Source organism: Diadema antillarum, unplaced genomic scaffold (genome assembly GCF_040938485.1).
Source record: "Diadema antillarum isolate AM-2024a unplaced genomic scaffold, OU_Dant_1.0 seq00001450_RagTag, whole genome shotgun sequence".
Taxonomy (NCBI): Eukaryota; Metazoa; Echinodermata; class Echinoidea; order Diadematoida; family Diadematidae; genus Diadema; species Diadema antillarum.
This window is the reverse complement of record NW_027272196.1, coordinates 334382-352792: the sequence shown is the minus strand read 5'-3', so window position 1 is coordinate 352792 and position 18411 is coordinate 334382. Positions and strand designations below refer to the sequence as shown.

The 18411-nt window shown below is 39.7% G+C and overlaps 1 protein-coding gene across 1 annotated transcript; it reads left to right on the top strand.

Annotated features, from left to right (window-relative positions):
* Nucleotides 1–5282: 5282 nt before the first annotated feature.
* Nucleotides 5283–17605, top strand: LOC139709568 (rho-related protein racA-like). The gene is made up of 10 exons (XM_071621526.1): nucleotides 5283–5517; nucleotides 6253–6421; nucleotides 7154–7290; nucleotides 8819–8936; nucleotides 12304–12491; nucleotides 13000–13186; nucleotides 13800–14030; nucleotides 15557–15657; nucleotides 16554–16793; nucleotides 17369–17605. Exons 1-10 carry the CDS (start codon nucleotides 5335–5337, stop codon nucleotides 17597–17599), a joined length of 1785 nt encoding a protein of 594 aa, XP_071477627.1. The 5' UTR covers nucleotides 5283–5334; the 3' UTR covers nucleotides 17600–17605.
* Nucleotides 17606–18411: the final 806 nt, after the last annotated feature.

Genomic DNA, 18411 nt, shown 5'->3' with positions numbered 1-18411 from the left:
TCACATTACAATTATTTTATTTAGTTATTAAATATTTAGAAAGGTATCATGTAGTCAAAAATATGTTAATTTGTTTACTTTCTGGAAAGTTTCTTCAACAGAGTTGTGGTAAATAGATAAAGAGTGCTTGAAAAAATCTACGAGTGGACTGACTGTGCTCAGTGTAGTGTACAAACTTAGCGAGCAATAAATACGAGATTACCGAAGGGTTGGGCAAGGAGTTCGAGAGCCAGGCGGAAGCACATACGGACAAGCTCCCTGTGTATACATGTCAACTCTGTACGGTAAAAGTACACATCCGCACCAGCATACTCGCTGTGCTATAGCTGCTGAGCTGAGCAGAGCTGTGATTGTACATCCCGGGTGAAGGAGGAATTTATACTAGATCTAGTACACGAAACGAGTGCGGAAGAACCGAACCGGTGCCGACCGTCATAATTTACTGTACATGAAAAACACACACAAAACAACACAGTGCAGATCTAGCTAACGAAGTAACGTCGTTACATCGAATGTTTTCACGACCGCCTGATTTTCAACTTTGGTAAGTATTATTAATGCATGGAAGTTTGAAGAGTAAATTAACCGATTTAATTTTTCTCTATGAAAGGCCACGGCAATGTCAGTCTTCCTCGCCTCGGACACAGCACATGACATGCCACTAAAAATAAACTTTAGATTCTAACATATTACACACACCTGGGACCCGTTGCAAGAAAGTTGCAATCAATTGCAAATAATTGCTAATTTTGAAACAACCATTCTGATCGGCTCAGGGTCTGCCCTATTAAGAAGACATGCATGCAACAATGATTTTGATTGGCCAGTGACAATCAGTTGCAAGTTGCGTTTAAACGCAAAGTTTCTAGCAACGGGGCCCAGACCTGGTTGGTGGCAGTGGTGCACCTTGACGGAGTTGAGGTTGATGATCATGACATTGTCACATTAATGATGGATGTCACTCTTCAATCTTGTTTTTGTCTAAAGTTGTCTCGTTCTATTCATCTTGAATATGAATTCGCATTCGATGACTAACGACGTTCTAGTGTTACTGTTAGCTCTAACTTGTTAGACCTCATCTAACTGCGACCAGCCCCAACGTGCAGCGCCGCATCATCATAGCGCCAAAATAGCGGCGCGGTCTCCGGGGCTAGACCTCGTCAAGATCAGTCCGGGAAACCCGGACCTCCCCCCGCCTCATGAGGCCCCCCATTCACTTCTTATTCATCTCACATCTGACGTATAAATTGTCGCAACTTTGCACGGTGATTTTTTTGTTACACACACATGTCCACTATCCATGATGAAAAGAAGAAAAAATCCTGTCTGGTTTTTTTTTCAAAAATCAAGTTTTAATCAACCGATGCAGAGCGCCCATCAAAACACAGGCGCCAGCGCGTTCGCACAATGCAAGACTGCCGCACCTAGCGGCCTGATCCGACTAAATATTTTCAATGCTTTTTTCTGCGGCTCTCACCTCTCCGCGCACGAATCAGCCTCGTGAAGCTGAAGTCTGACATCTTTTTACACAAATTCGTAACGAGAAAAATTAAATCAGTACTAACCTGATCTTGTCCATATATTCCAAATTACTATTCCACACTAATAGAGTAGGTGGGTAGATGACATACTCCAGTTTGTTAGCAAAATAATCACTTTGTAGGTATGACGAGTTCACTTTCTTCGTCAAATTTTCCACAGCTATTTTCCACAGCTAATCGCATACCAGTCTGGTATGTGCTGGATGCGTGATGTGATGCGACGTACGTCGCGTCGCGGGATGATTCCAGAAAAAGCGCCCAAACGGCGGAATCGTGGGCGGAATTGACGAAGAAAGTGAACTCGTCATACCTACAAAGTGATTATTTTGCTAACAAACTGGAGTATGTCATCTACCCACCTACTCTATCAGTGTGGAATAGTAATTTGTAATATATGGACAAGATCAGGTTTCTTGATTCAATTTTTCTCGTTACGAATTTGTGTAAAAAGATGTCAGACTTCAGCTTCACGAGGCTGATTCGTGCGCGGAGAGGTGAGAGCCGCAGAAAAAAGCATCAAAAATATTTAGTCGGATCAGGCCGCTACAAGCAAGGTGCGGCAGTCTTGCATTGTGCGAACGTGCTGGTGCCTGTGTTTTGATGGGCGCTCTGCATCGGTTGATTAAAACTCGATTTTTGAAAAAAAAAACAGACAGGATTTTTTCTTCTTTTCATCATGGATAGTGGACATGTGTGTGTAACAAAAAATCACCGTGCAAAGTTGCGACAATTTATACGTCAGATGTGAGATGAATAAGAAGTGAATGGGGGTCCTCATGAGGCGTTCCCCGGGGGGCCTCATGAGGCGGGGGGGGGGGGGGAGGTCCTCATGAGGAGGGACAGTCCTCGTACGCGGGGGCGGTCCTCATGAGCGGGTTTCCCGGACTGAGATAGTAAGACTGGAAGTGTCAATACATAACCTAGCCCATTGTTTCAAATTATCAGATTCTTCTCCAGTTGCATATATAAATTACACTCACACAGTCACACTTGTAAGTTACCGTGGTACAACTTAAGTTTGTACTTAATTGTAAATCCTACATGTAAATTTTTAACTGTTGTTAAGCCTGCAATACACTTGACCCTGTATTGACCACTGCACTTTCACTAGTTTCAATGCTTCGAAATGTCTAAAAATGCCTGCTTACAAAGTCAGAGAATGAATATTTAAACTGCCTCATACCAAAGTCATATCTATCACATGGAGGTTTCAGAGCTGGAGTTCTGTTATTTGAGTATTAATCTGGCTGTAGTACAAATAACAGGCAGCAAATTAGTCAACAGCTGCCAGTTTTCTGTATGTACACAAAGAATTTCCCAGCTCCGGTAGGCCCTACATCTGTTTTCATGATTGAACCTGGTTTGATGCTGCCATATTTTAGAGCAATCTTGAATCTCAGGATTTATTATGAACACTGAAGTGGGTAATTATCTCATTTGGCTGGAGACTATTCTTGTTGGCAACCTGTGGCAACTCAAGTCTTCCTGTTCTGGTCATAGAGTGGTCGTGGAGACGTCTCCGAGTCATTTAATATTGTGTTTAATTTTTTTTTTTTTTTGAGACTCTTACTAGAGTCTCCAGCTGGTCGCAAGGAGTAATTTCATTTGAAGGTCTCTGAGACATCACAGTGACTTTGCAAATATCCATTGTGACATACCAGAGATATTGCTTTTAAATTTAAATGTCTCAGAGATGTTGCAGTGATGTCTGCGAGACTTCCAAACAAATATACTATCATCTTTATATTTGGAGGTGTTTCTGAATTTGCCCTGGAGTTTCCTTGGTGAGAACGCAAGCCATTTTTGGTCTCTTGAGTCACACAAGTCTCCTCCAGTAAGATATGCCCTTATAATGTCAGTTATACAGTAGTACTCTCCGCATAATCGGGTAGGCTCGGGCACAGCGTTTCCTACCCGATTAAGCGGAGTACCCGATTAACAGAAGAACATGCCTCTCATTCACGATGGACACACACACAATGTGTATTTATGCATTGTACACTGCACCAAACACATACACTGTATGCTTAACACGCGTGCTTGCATTGCACATTACATACACTTGCTCAGTCACGAGCAATAATTTACACTTTTTTTATGGACAAATATGTCTTCAGAAAACTTTGTCGTTTGACTTAGTATAGACTCTTCGCCATCACGCAGGGGTTTCCCGAAATGAACATGTCTCTTTGCGTGCACTAGTAACGTAGAAGTCTAGAACGTCGGGTTACTTTTTCGAGAATCGACTGGGGAAAAGCAAAATTATGGAGCTGGTGAATGGCCTGATTTTCGTTGCAAACTTTTCATATTGTGAATGTTGTTGCGGAGCAAGACAGGAGTGCTAGTGTGTTCAACTCCTGTCTGTCTATGCAATTGTGAGTGCCAGCTACATGTGTAATGTTCGTTTACGTGTGGCAAGTCGGTACATGTACATGTGTATTCATGTTTAATCACTCCCCGAATGATCGGTTTTCTTTGTAAATTAAGCAAAGAATGCGATTAGCTGTGGAAAATTTGATATGCATGATTTCTTAAAGTGTTATATGCGATAAAATACTCGGGTAGAAATTAGATTAGAAGAGAATTATTTAGCCGTTTATGCGGAAAGGCAACCCGATTATCAGGTAATTTTAATGTGCATTGGAACTGACTCTGACATTACTACCCAATTGAACGGAGACCCGATTACGCGGAGAGTACTGTATATTATTTGCTAAATTCATTTACTAAATTAAATAAAATTTCACCTAATGATATCAAAAGCATATGAAACAAAAGTAACTCTCATCCAGAAATATTTAGTGTGCAAAATTGTAAAACTGAGCTGTATGATATGCTGTGTCAGTATTTGAAACTGTACCCTCGCTGCAAAGCTGATTTGTCATTTTTCTAATCACTTCCAACAGACAAAAGTGATTTATGGTACTGTATGGGCCGAAAAATTTCATGAGCCAGGTGTTATTTGCAAAATAAAAGACATGCAAAAATAATTACTCTGATTCTGATATGAATGTGATGCACACGTAACCCACTTCTCCGTTCGGTACAGTACATGGTACTCTACGATCACGAATTTAATCACTCGCGAAATCGTCAGGAAGTCCCAATTCACAAAAATTTAGACTCGCTAAATATGTGGAGTATGCAAGATAATCTTTAAGTACGGTTCTTTGTTCATTTATATGTCAGATTAGTGTAAAGACATGTGAAGTGGAGTAATTTTTATTTTTATTTCATCCATCGATCCTTGCGTGATTTCTGTTTGTGCTTCCCCATATCTTTCCAGTATGTACAACATACTTTTTTATAAGAAGGAATGGTGAAAATAATTACTATCAGAAAGACCTGTAAATAGTGGCTGGTCATTCAATGCAATGATGCATGAACCAGTTGTCTTCCTAATATCTGTGGGATAGCTACCCAGTTTGCTTATAATACTTGCCTTTCAGCAATCTCAAGCCTACGGCCTGCATCTGATTTTTTTTAATTTTTTTATGGAAACCCCTGTGAAGATTGGAGCAGTTATTTTTGTGGCCATGTTTAAGTCCAAATATACAATGATTAGAATTATATGTTTAATCTTGACTGAAAAATTCTTGAAAGTTAAGAGCAGAGACATAAGAAAGTGAAAATCATACACATGATGCGTGTTTTAGTTTTGGCGAAGCTTTTGAATTTGATGGGTATTGCATTTGTTTAGTGTTTGTCTGTTTGTTTTGCCCAATAGGGACTGTGAAGCAACTGGGACTATTCTAATCTTGTCTGGAGCTGGTGGTTCTGCAAAGGCTTGAACATGAATACCATCAAGCTTGTCATTATTGGTGATGGTGGTGTGGGGAAAAGTTGTCTCCTCATTACATACACCACAAATAACTTTCCAAGCGAGTATGTTCCCACGGTCTTTGACAACTATGCTGCCAACGTAATGTTTAATGGCAGTCCATGCTGCCTGGCACTGTGGGACACAGCAGGTCAGGTAAGTTAATACGTTGTATTACATCTGTGCTGCATTGAGTGTAATGGTGCAATACTGAAGTATGAAATGAAACAGTTATTTTAGTGTGAATGAAATTTTTTCTTGGTACAATGCACTTTCTACAATGAATTCAGAATGATATAGAAATAGATGTACAACGTAGTATTTTGTCCTACACATGTAGCAACGTAAGCAAAAAGTCGAAATAAATATTTTGACATCATTCCTTGCGAAGTCTCTCTACATAATTGTATGATCCATAAGATTTCCTATGAGTGATTTTGTAATAATTCTGATTATTGAATTTATATCAAATAATACCTTATTTGCAGCATTTGCATTATACAATATGTATACCTTTTTGACATATCCTTAGCTGTAAAGAGAGAATATAAAAATTTATTAATTATACATCACATTGTTTGAACAGGGAAATTGTAGACCAAGTGCACCCCACCATTGCAACCAATAACATTTTACAAACACAAATAACCATTTTCACTTATCTTGCTAGCTGTTATTCTTAATAATTGTATGATGATATTGACAGTGATAGTAATAGTAATAGTAATAGTAGTAATAATAATAGTACATGTAATAGTATTAGTAATTACTTTCATGATGTGCTCCATAGTACTCTTCCGATGGCTTCACAAGGTAAGGTCCTTGGAGATGTCATCAGAACCTTGACATTTATACTTCATCTTTTTAACTATTTTGTTTCAACTCTTGCAGGAGGATTATGATCGGCTGCGTCCATTGTCATATCCTCAGACTGACATCTTTTTGATTTGCTACTCTGTGGATAGCCGGTCATCATTTGAGAACATTTCATCAAAGTGGTACCCAGAAGTCATGCACTTTTGTCCAAATGTTCCCATTCTTCTTGTCGCCATGAAAACAGGTAATTTCTCTAAATTGTTTGGTGTAGAATGAGGGCAGGGACGATATGCTTATCAAGACTGACAAGGAAGTTAACTACCTGCTATGTCTATGAATGGACAATACATGTAGGCCCTATTATGTGTGTGTGTATGTGTGTGTGTGTGTGTGTGTGTGTCATTTGTGATGGGTTCAATGTAGGATGTGAAGTTATCAGCAGGGTAAGGTTGAAGAAGAGATATTCAAAGCTAGTCAAGGACTGGGCCCTTGGATCTTCATCCAAGGACATACATGTATGCCGACTTTCACAGTGCTTCAAATGTTCCCGATACTGGTATTGCATTTTAATGTAGCAAATGTTGACAGGAAAGTGCAAATGCCCAGGAAGCTTCCTTCAGCATGGAACAAAAAATTGTCCAATAAATCATTTTGATTTTCGTTTGTTTCTGTCAAAGCCTGTAGTGTCAGATTGTGCAGGAAATTTGGTTTATTATGTAGTTCATGTGTGCCATGCCCTTAATACATGATTTGTTACGACTTCCTAAGTTCACAAGCTGATGTGTTTGTATCTGATCGGAGTTGCAGTATGTCATTATGTCATTCTTTCCCGCATGCCAGTATTACCTCTTTCTCTCAGATACGAGATATTCAGAATTATGATCAGTGCAGTAATTTATTTCACCTTCACCAACTATTGATGTTTTAGTCAATGGTATGCAAGGTAAATTTCCTCTCATTTCGCCACACAATGCAGATCTCAGGACGCCGTCAAACCAGAATAGGACTGTGTCCTTTAATGAGGGAGCGGCGCTTGCAAGGAATCTGAATTTGACCTTTGTAGAAACAAGTTCCCTCACTCACTCTGGCTTGAAAGAGTGCTTTGATAAGGCAGTAAGTGCTCTTTGATGTAATACTTCTTTTTTTTTTTGAAGTTCAATTCTCTTTAAGTGATATCAAAATACATCTCAACACAGCACATAGACAAACCATGACAGAATTTATAAGGTGATGAGTTGTCTTTGATGATGATATGATTTAATAGCCTATGATATGATACATAATATCTGAATTCTGTAGTTGTTCATATACTGTGACAGTGATTTTTTTTCATCATTTCTTTTTTAAGATCATTATTTAAAATGGTAAATTGCAACAGTACGAATATAGACTCTCTTCATTCCATGTATTTTATAAGTTGCCCCATCTTCACAGATTATAGGGCAAATAATGCAACACTCACCGAGTTTGACTAGCCTTTGCTTAAAAAAAAAATTGGGCAAACTTCTGATTTTCTGGCAAACGCACCGCAGTTATGCTATGAATCTTTTGCGCAGTGGTATGGGAAATGCATTGACTAGACAAAGACCATTAGCAGTGCACACTCATGAAATGACACTGATAATGTGACATACTTTATATAAATAAAGTGATGTGATGCCACAATCTTGAGAATCTTTTCTTCTTCTTCATCTTTTTCTTCTTTGATATTTGATCAACACCTACTTTCAGATCACACCATCGATTCGTTTGATGTATGTCATGTTATATTCCACATACTGAGAATCTTGCTGTAGGATTGTTCAAGAGCTGATCACGTGATAAAGCGTAGTTTTGCCCATCACATCACCTGAGAAGAAAAGTTTGTTACACTCTGTGATGATAGTCATTTTGTTTCGCTGATCTCTTAGTCCACACATTCCTAACGCATGATATAACTTACAATTTTGAGTACGCACTTTTATTTTGGTGCCACGTGCGGGGCGCAGAGCAAATTTGTTGTTTTGTCATCTACGCGCATACGTCTAAAGTAAACTACGTAGCCTAAGCCCTGAGGATACCGTAAGACAGCTAAAATGGTTTCAGGTGTGGAATAAAATGGGAATATCTAGGACCCTAGATGTGGAATATAAAGCAAATAATCAACTTTTAGTTTCAGGCAATGAGACAAACTATCACTTCCTCAGCGATCTGAATGTGTACGCTATCTTTCCTCAGCTGCGCTTCGGAAAGATAGCTACATGTACATCCAAATTGCCTCAGAAGTCACCTTCACCAACATTGATTATTTGCTTACTATCACATAGAAAAGAAGGAGCAATAGCTACTGTATCCAGCATTTAGATCAGTTCATCAGCAGCATACCGTTTCCTCTAGCTACATTTTGTACATCCCTGACCTCTTCAATTCGCATGTGACATTCAAATGCAGGAACAAATCATTATTGTGCAGACAGTGCAGTGCATGTTATTCTCATGTTAAAGTGAAATTCTCAGTACGAGCACAAATGGAGGACTCTCTAGTCCAAATGCAGCAACTTTACTTCACTTTGATGCAATCAGAAGAAGAACAAAGATGACTGTTTTGTATGTGATGTGTGCTCATAGTGATGTAATGCCTTTACCTGTATCTTCTTTGACAGCTGGAACTAGGGTTGAGCCACTCAACGATGGAAAGCTCAAAGAAAGGAGTCTTCCGGTTTTGGGGAGGAAAGAATAAGAAGAAGGTGGTACCCCTTCCACCTGTCATGCCCCCTGCTGGTGAGTATTTCTGTAGGTAAATCGTTTAACTGTCACTGAGGTAAATAGCCCCTCACCCCATTGCCATCACCTGTGTGGAAGATTAACATCATGGTCTGTCTTTTTGTCAGTGTTCAACTAATATATGTGACCGGCGACAACGGTTTCAGGCAAAAGTCAGGAATTTTGAAAATTCACTTTTTCATTGAATCACATTGCCCATTTCCTAAGCGTTCCAGTGATATAAAACACCTGTATTCTCCAACACCGTAAGTGGGCATAAAAAGAAAATGTAATGCACTTTTTTAAGTTGTTAGCCTGACAAAATTACAAGAAAACAGGCTTTGAAGATTCACCTCTTTCTCAAACACAATGTCCGAACGGCGATGTGAGGTTATAATCACCCATCCGTAAGATGGTGCCAAAAGATGGCGGATACGATAATCGCATGCATTGAAGCCTAATGGTGTGCGTGTGTATTGGTGCATGCATTACCCAATTGCTTCAACACGCCATGCCCGTGTGTAAACGTAACTGAGCGGGTGGCGAATCCATATCTACATCTTTACAAATCACGTTTTAGAGATAATAAAAAGTTTTGGTACCTCTAAAGCTTCCCTGAATTTCCTTGTCGTGGTTTGTGTTTCAGGTTAAAGTACATTGTCTGTGAGAATTACTCGCCCCAAAGTGCTCTCATGTCTTAGTAATCATGCAATAATGGTTTCGTACCAGAGCCGACGCTGTACAACGTCGATAAATATTGTACGAAACCTCTGACTGCGACCAGCAGCGTGCAGCCCATTGTACGCATAGCTAACTGCGACCAGCAGCCCCATACGCATAGCGTAATGGGGCTTCGCATTGTAGCATTCAGGATCATGACAGAATTAGTATCGCGGGTAAATGTCAACTTAAAATCCAAAAATTTCTTCGATTTGAAGACTTACCAATTAAGTTGAAGTATTGAAAACAGGCTTCGAACAACGTTTGGTTCTGCCAATAGTCCCTTTCTGTTCGAATTGATGACTGAATGTGACTCGGTCGAGAGGACCTTGGGAGAGCTATACACTGGATACCATGGCCAGCGCATGCGCACACAAACATCTTATCCGTTCATGGATTTGAAATTTGTGTGCATGTGATGTGTTCGCATGCACTGGCTGTATACTAGTATTCATTGTACTGTATATAGCTCTCCTAAGGTCGTATCGACCGAGTCACATTCAGTCATCAATTCGAACAGAAAGGGACTATAGGCAGAACCAAACGTTGCCCGAAGCCTGTTTTCAATACGTCAACTTAATTGGTAAGTCTTCAAATTGAAGAATTTATGGGATTTTAAGTTGACATTTACCCTGCGATACTAAATCTGTCATGATCCTGAATGCTACTATGCGAAGCCCGATTACGCTATGCGTATGGGACTGCTGGTCGCTATGCGTATGGGGCTGCTGATCGCAGTTAATTGCATGATTACTAAGACATGAGAGCACTTTGGGGCGAGTAAGTCTCACAGTGTTAGTTATATGAAAGGTACTTTAACCTGAAACACAAACTAAGACAAGGAAATTCAAGGACACTTTTGAGGTACCAAAACTTTTTATTATCTTTAAGTATGGTTGATTTGTCTTGAAATCATTGGGGACGTGTCGAATGCAGAAAAATTGCTAGAGCTGGCAAAGGGTTACGCTTCCAGTTTTGTTTTGTTTTCAATCCATGCATGTGGTGCAAGTTTTCTTTTAAGACAGTTATGTCATATTATTGCAGCAATTGACAGATGAGTTTGCCGTCGCATGTTGCACGATTTGTGTGGTGATTCGCGACTTCTGATGTGATCAAACCATGTTCCCTGTGAATCTGTTTTCACGTTGAAAGTTAGCATTGCTGTTCACTTTTTGTTTCACTGCCGTTGTCGAACATTGCGGTAGTGAAGCGCGGATAGAAAGCCAACCTAACAGCATACACTACAGAGCGAGCGTATCTATTGTAGCAAGCTGCAAGAACAATGGAGCATAATGTATGCACCCGTAGCGTGGACAAAACATGCCCGAAACGCTCAAGACGTGTCTCCGAAAGCCGAACTATGTAAATGCGTACAATGCACCAGCCAGTCGTATGCGAGACCCTGCGCCGTAGCAACACTGGACATATTGGCGTGGCGTTCGAAAGAAGCTCGAAACTGACATGTGCGATCCAACATAGGGTGTTTAAAATTCCATTTTCGATAGGAAAAACTTGGTCTTGTGATATAGAATTTGGCATAGATGTAGAAAACATATCAAAGATTCAATTTCTGCAAAAAAACACAATCGACAATAATAATGGTCAAAATCTTTGTACCCCGCTCAGGAGGGAATTTGCTCTTGCGACTTTTGCCTGAAACCGTTGTCGTGGGTCACATATGTGATATTTATCTGGTCTATGTGTATGCTTCAAAATCAGTCTAAATTATGAATGATCATGACTGTTATTGTGTTGTGATTGGTCATGTCATTTCATTTCTGATATCAACATGTTTTAACCCTAACTAGACCTCAAAGGCCCCCCCCCTCGACATTCCGCACGATGTATCAGCATTGCAAAAAGCCATCGCTGCAATGTTTCATAACTTTTTTCTTTCAAGTCTCCCGCAACTTTTGACACCAAATTTGCGACGCCCAAGCATGCGGTTCCAAAGTTACGCATAAATATGTAATGCATGTCTGACCAAAAATTGCTTATAAACGTGAATTCTTGTACAATTTCAGTGCAAACTGTGCTTACAGACAAATTTCATAATTTAAGCATAATTATTTTGGGGTTTTAGAGATTAAAATCAATTAAAATCAAACAGCACATTTTTGTGCGGAACAATGACGCGGACAAATTTCTGCGAAAAAAAATGAAAAACAAAAAGACAAAAGACAAAGAAGTACATAAGAAATTTTAAAAAAGCAATAAAATGCTGTAAAAATTTATGGCACAATTTTTTTCATCTACATTTGCTGAGGACACTGAAAAGAATATCTACACAAAAAATGTGCCTGTTTTGAGTTTTATTTAGTGATTTATAGAAAAAAGTCTGATATTCATGCATCATTATACATAAATTGGCATAATTTAGCATAAATCATAATTTTTTGAAAAGTAAACTGTTTTTAGATTACATCACAGGCAATGTGCGTGCTAATTTTCGTCGCGTTCATGTGGTCGACGGCTGAGATCTGGGCCCCGTTCTATCATCTACCAAAATAGCCCGTCCTAGTTAGGGTTAATGAAAGCGCTGTCCTCTGCTCACAAGAGTGTACAGTATGAAGGAGTTAAGATTGACTTTCTATCTGTGTATAGCTGTAATTATGTATCAGTACTTGATCAGCAATTTCTTACCCACCAACCCAAAATCTACCAGGTCTTGCCCCGTGGATAGAAATCACGACATCCACGATGGGCGAGGACATCGGGCGTAGCCTTGAGGACACCTTGGAAGCGGATGTTATCTTTCATCTTGAGGATGGAAAGGACGTGTCTGCTCACCGGGTGGTGCTATGCAGTGCCTCAGACTTCTTCTGCAGAGTGTTTGAACAGAAGCTGCCAAAGGTATTAGTGTACACATGAAACAATAGCAGCAAAGATTTAAAGAAGAATGTCCGACATGTTTTGTGTTTTTCTCTTTCGTTTTCATTTTTCTGTCTCTCTCTCTCTCTTTATTTCTTTCCTTTTTAAACCTAAAAGAAAGTTGTCTTGACCAGACAAGTCATGATTCAAAGTAAGCTTTTACCATGAACTATTTCCGCATTTTTGTTCTGGCAAAGTCATCGCAATACAGTCATCTTCTTTGACATATAGATGTCACAGTAGTCAAAGTCATGTAATCATGATGGCTATGATAGGGGTCGTGTATGTCAGCTGCTAATCTATTTATGCTCAAATCCCTCTAAATTCCCTTTGAATTGTCTGATTTTGCTCAACGCTTCATCGATATCTTGCCTTTACTCAGATGCTTCAGTTGAATTAACTCTGTCATGAGGCTGAATTTGCCCTTGATCATGCTAATGTGTTGCCAAGCATCCCAACATTTTCTCCTGCAATTTTTGCTTTATAACAGGATCAGCAGGAAAATAGACCGGTGCGCGTCCCTGCCTTCTCATGGGAAGAGATCAACAGTGGTGCTGTGGCAGGCCTTTCCAGCATTCAAGAGGCGGGAGAAGAGGCCAGTCACCGCATCGACATCTGTCTTTCTGCAGACATCACCGTAGAGACGTTCAAACATGTCTTGGAGTTCCTCTACAGGGGTGAGTGACTGTCAGCACATGCTACTTGCAATTGGTTTTTATTGCGCTAATAGTTTTCATATCATTTACTCCACTTTCCACAGGGAGGACATAAACTTCAATTCAAAGTATGCTGCTAAACTATATGGTTTTAAAGCCATTAGGCAAAGAACAAAGGGTGTTATATATGGAAATTACACTTCTTGTGTGAGGATGTTAGACATATTAATGTGCAGAGAAACTGTAGGATAGGTTTTTAAAAATGAAAGCTTTATGTTAAAAATATGTCCATTGTATTTTTTAAACGATTCAGAATTAGATGTAGGAGGTGAAGGAATATGCTTGATTTTGAAAGTACAAGCAGAAGGAAATTATTTGCAATCAATGTTTTCTGCAGTTTAGTGCAGTATGACTGTTAACCCCTTCCCTTAAAAACACAAACAAACAAACAAACAAATAGCAGCCCTCAATGAATTTGTGGGAGAAAAGACAAAAAAACTGTCACTACCCCAATCATCCAAGTAGAGAGTGGTACGGTCACCTTTCCCTGAAATTTACACAATCATTTCAACCTCTTCTATGGACATTTGTTAAGGATGTACTGTAAAAAAAAGAACATATTTGCTGTGTATAGGTCTACCCAACGTCGATGAAGACACCAATGAGAGTGAGCTCACAGCACTGCTGAAGGCAGCCGACACCTTCTTCCTGCCAAGACTACGGGAGGTTGTTACCAACATCCAGAAGGGTGAGGAGTTCCTGAACCCGAGCATCGGCACCTTCCTGAATGACCTCCTGGGTCAGAGGGCAAAGGAGCTCTTCTTCAACAAGCCGACCTTTTCAGACGTGCAGTTTGAAGTGGAAGGTGAGTACATTCTGCCATCTGTGTAATCTTGTCATGATGGTGTGGTTTTTACTACTCATCCAATGATATACTTAATTACTATATCTATTTACAGACATTTCACAGATTGCATTTCTTTCAGTGATGTATTTGTGTCTGGCAGATGAAGTAGTTACTATGGTTTCAGAATTCAGTATGTGACTGTGCGTCACAAAACCAACAAAAAGTTGCCAGACATGAAGTTTTAGTTAAGGGCAGATTCTGAAAGAGCAGACTCTAAGCTTTAAAATGGTGTATAACTCAATTCAAATGGACTCTCCTAACCAATCAAAATCTTGGAAAGAAAGCCCACACTCTGGAAAAGTGTGAACTGAGAAAAAGGCTCTGAAGTACAGGGTCTATTCAAGCGCTTAATCCTTATCAAGCTGTGCTAGCTGTGTGATGAATGGGACAAAAAACAGGATGTAAACCACAGGAGCAACCACAATGAAAGGATTATCAGATTAAGCTGAAAGTGAGCATGCTGTAGTAACACATTCTGTCCATGATAAATGCCAACTTTCAAAGCAGTAGTATTATCCTTTCAATAGTTATCAAGTTGAAAGTGAAGAGCGTGCCAAGAATATGAAAAGGGACCTCTATAAGACATACCTTAGCAGACTACACCACAAAAGGGGTAAAAAGTAGACAAACCACTGAAAACACACTTTCCCATTCATTCTATGATCCCCAACTTAGAAGAAGAAAAGCTCTTTCAGATAATATGAAAGACTAAAGATTGACTCGGCTGACCTGTTTCACCTTTTTTTGAGTCCTTACGTAAAATCAAGGGGTGCGACTTTTTGTTCGTTTCGTGATGCATGGTCACATATAACGCACAAAGAATGTGAGAAGGGCGTGAAATGGTTTTTCTATGAATAGCGGTTGTACTATAGAGACACATTGTATACATTGAAGAATGGGTTTTGATGGTTTGAATGATTATTGTGTATGATATATCATATACAATGAATCAAATTACATCAAGCATTACATTTCAGGCAGGTAATGCTCCCTGCATGATTTTATGGTTAGTAGTTGAAAGTAGTTTATAGAGAGAAATAGTTGTGCAACTATTTGTACATAATCTATGGCAGAGAGGTTTCTTTGCCATCCCACTTGAATGCCTAAAAACAATATCCTGGATTAATGAATGCCACAAAGGAAAATGGAATCTAGTGCCACTGAAAGAAGTGTAGTAACTTAGCTGTAAATTGCGTACATTTACACTGTATTTTGTGTGTGTGACCGGTGAAATGACTGTAAACAAGGATTGGTCATTTGGCTTCGCTGTCACGCCATCATAAATTGTAAAGATGTTTTGACGTTTTATCTGGGCTTGATTTTACCATTGCCAGAAATTTTGAATGGTTGTCATGTAGGCATGCAAAGTTCTGGCCAAAGGTTCAAAACTTTCTGTTGATTAATGTGCATCGCAGAATAGACCTATTTGGCACCAAGAAATCCTCCATGACTAAAACAATATTATGTCTCTCTCACCCACGCAGGTCAGATAGTCCCAGCACACAAGGTTTTCTTGAAAGCACGATGCACAGTCATGGCCGGAATGTTCAGTGGAGTGTTTGCAGAGAGCTCTACATCGTCTAAGGTGAGTTTTGGCCAGACAAAGTGCAAGTGCAGTATATTTTAAGGGGGTTTCACACCAGGCTTTGCAGGGTATGCCAAGAGACGCAACTCTTTGTAACAGTACACCGAGGGACACAAATAGGTATGTTAGATGTATACAAAAAAGAGAAAGTAAAATCTAGTGTGTTTAATTTTTTTTTTTCGTACATCTTGCATACATATTTTGCGTCCCTCGGCATACTGTTATGTAGAGTTGCGTACTCACAGCATATAGTTGTATGGCTTGCGTAGTCACTGCACATCATACTCTGCATCAACACTATGCCACTCTATGCAAAGCCTGGCGTGAAGCCCTTTTCAAGAGACGTTGAGATGCTGTAATATTTAAGATGGCATTTTTTTGTGTGTGTGTTTGGTTTTTGTCCCTTTTTTTTCAAGCAAAAACTTAAGCCATCAAAAACTAATCATGCTCCTGCACACTGCACATTTTTGCTGCCCCCAGTAATATGCTAGCAGTCAGGGGTTTGTCTGCATGGCAAACAGTGAATCAAATTCAGTGTGCTACAAATATGCCAAATGTGATTGGTGTTTTCACAGGGGTGAAGAGAGCAAAGGCACAGACGTTAAGAACTGGAGAGTGACTCAAGAGTTCCTATGCTATGTTTCCTTTACCCTGATTCTTGGCTGTCGTTTTTGAGAAATCCTAAAAGCATTCAAGTATAATGCAAGAGGATTGTGATAATGTTATCGTATACTTTTCTTCAAGTGACACAGAAATGATCTCTGCTCAAGATGTATCAAATTTTTTCTTGTGTGTGTTCAAACCACATCCAAATCCATTGTATTTATCCCTATTTCCCATCCTGATTTATTATGAAATCTTTTTCACACAAGTATTGTTTTCCACACTCTCACCAGATCCCAATACTTGAGACTAGTATGGAGTGCTTCATGGCTGTGATGGAATACCTCTACACCGACCACTCCCCGATTGAGGAGGGGGATGCTGTGGGTATCCTGGTGGCAGCTGAGCGCTTCGACCAGACTCGACTCAAGAACCTGTGTGAGCTCTACATCACCAAGGAGGTCGATCGCAGCGTCACTGACTGCATCGAGAAGGCAGACATCGATGTCATCGGCTTGCTTCTCACATCACAGGTATGTTCTAACTCTTCGACATTAATGTATGTAATTCTGTGTTTATTGACAATCATCATTTTTTACCATTTCTGAATCATTCATCATTTATTTTACTTTGTTAAGTAGGTGTATCTATTTGCAGTTCCTCTTTACAGTAGAAATTATGAGCAGAGGATTATTGCAAAAGATAAAAGGTTTCCGATTTAATTTTTTTATATCTGTACCAGATTTCAGACATTTCAGTCAACTCCTGTTATGGAAAAGTCCTCAGCACCAGCAGTTTTCTTTTGTTGTGTTGAAATTTTGCTTCAACCAAACAAGTACACTATAAAACCCATGGAACAAATAACGTTTAGGCCTGAATTTTTGCTTCGTTGTAAGTGGAATTCCGTTATAACCATGTTTGTTATAACAAGAGTGCACTGTACTATATACCATTAGGTATCATACATTCATGTTTATGTAACACTAGAAGACATGATCTAGCTACTGAGTAGGTTCATAGCTACAAAGCTACCAAAGAAGATGTCCACTTTAATAAAAAAAAAAACATATGGCAATCATGATTCCATACTCTCTCCTTCTGTCCCCAGTTCCACAATGCCAAGCAGCTGGCGGACTGGTGTCTTCACTTCATCTCCAGCAATTACCTCGCCTTCGAGAAGCGCTCAGAGTTTGGGCAGCTTGAGGGGGAAAATCTCGAGTACGTCAACGAGAAGCGCTGGCCACCTGTCTCCTACTTGGAAGAGATTGCGCTCTGGGAGGAGAAATACGGCAACAAGAAAACAGCGGCAGGCGGAAAGGAGCAGTGCACCGTCATGTGAGCTGGGACGGGGATCTTGAATTCAAACTCCTGTCATTGAACACCATGGGGGTGTTTCATAAAGCTGTTCGTAAAGTTACGAACGACATACGAGCGACTGGTGATCAGTTCTTGTGCTGAATCATGGAAATCCTGATAAGTATAGCACATCAGAACTGATCACCAGTAACTCGCAAATTTTTCGTAACTTTACAAACAGCTTTGTGAAACAGGGCCCAGGCCTGTGCTTGCAACTCCTGAAGTTATATTATCATATCATATGTATTATTATTCTGTGAATTGCACAAAAAAAAAACAACAACTGAAGGAGAGAGACAGAGAGACTCCTGTTCTTGACATGTACTTAAATTCAGTGGACTACCAGCATCCTGCTCTAGCGGGACTATGAGAGGAGCAGAATACTATATTCCACCAACCTGTGACACGTGAGGTGATGTCAACTTCTGGCTGACAAAGGAAATTCTGGTCATATGTTAGAAGACTCGCCTCAAAAATCTTTTGTTTTGTGAGGGTAATGACGATTAAAAAATGTATGTATATATATTGTTGCATGTTATCTTTTGTGACAGCAGGCAAGCTATTATTACAATTTGGTCAAGGAGAGAAAAAGATGTGCTTCACATGAATCGAGTATAGGAGAAGACTTGCCTCTAAAATCTTATGTTTTATGAGGCTACTGAAGAATAAAAAAACACAAACAGAAATATTGTTGTATGTTATCTTTTAGAGGCAAGCTCTTGTTACAATTTGGTCAAGAAGAGCAAAAGATGTGCTATACATAAATTGAGTTTAACAGCATTTACAGGGGTAACC

Excerpts from the sequence above, each read along its gene's own strand:
- LOC139709568 (XM_071621526.1), top strand. The coding sequence starts at position 5,335 with ATGAATACCATCAAGCTTGTCATTATTGGTGATGGTGGTGTGGGGAAA. Across the intron at positions 6,422-7,153 it reads TCTTGTCGCCATGAAAACAG|ATCTCAGGACGCCGTCAAAC; the intron begins GTAATTTCTCTA and ends CACACAATGCAG. Across the intron at positions 7,291-8,818 it reads AAGAGTGCTTTGATAAGGCA|CTGGAACTAGGGTTGAGCCA; the intron begins GTAAGTGCTCTT and ends CTTCTTTGACAG.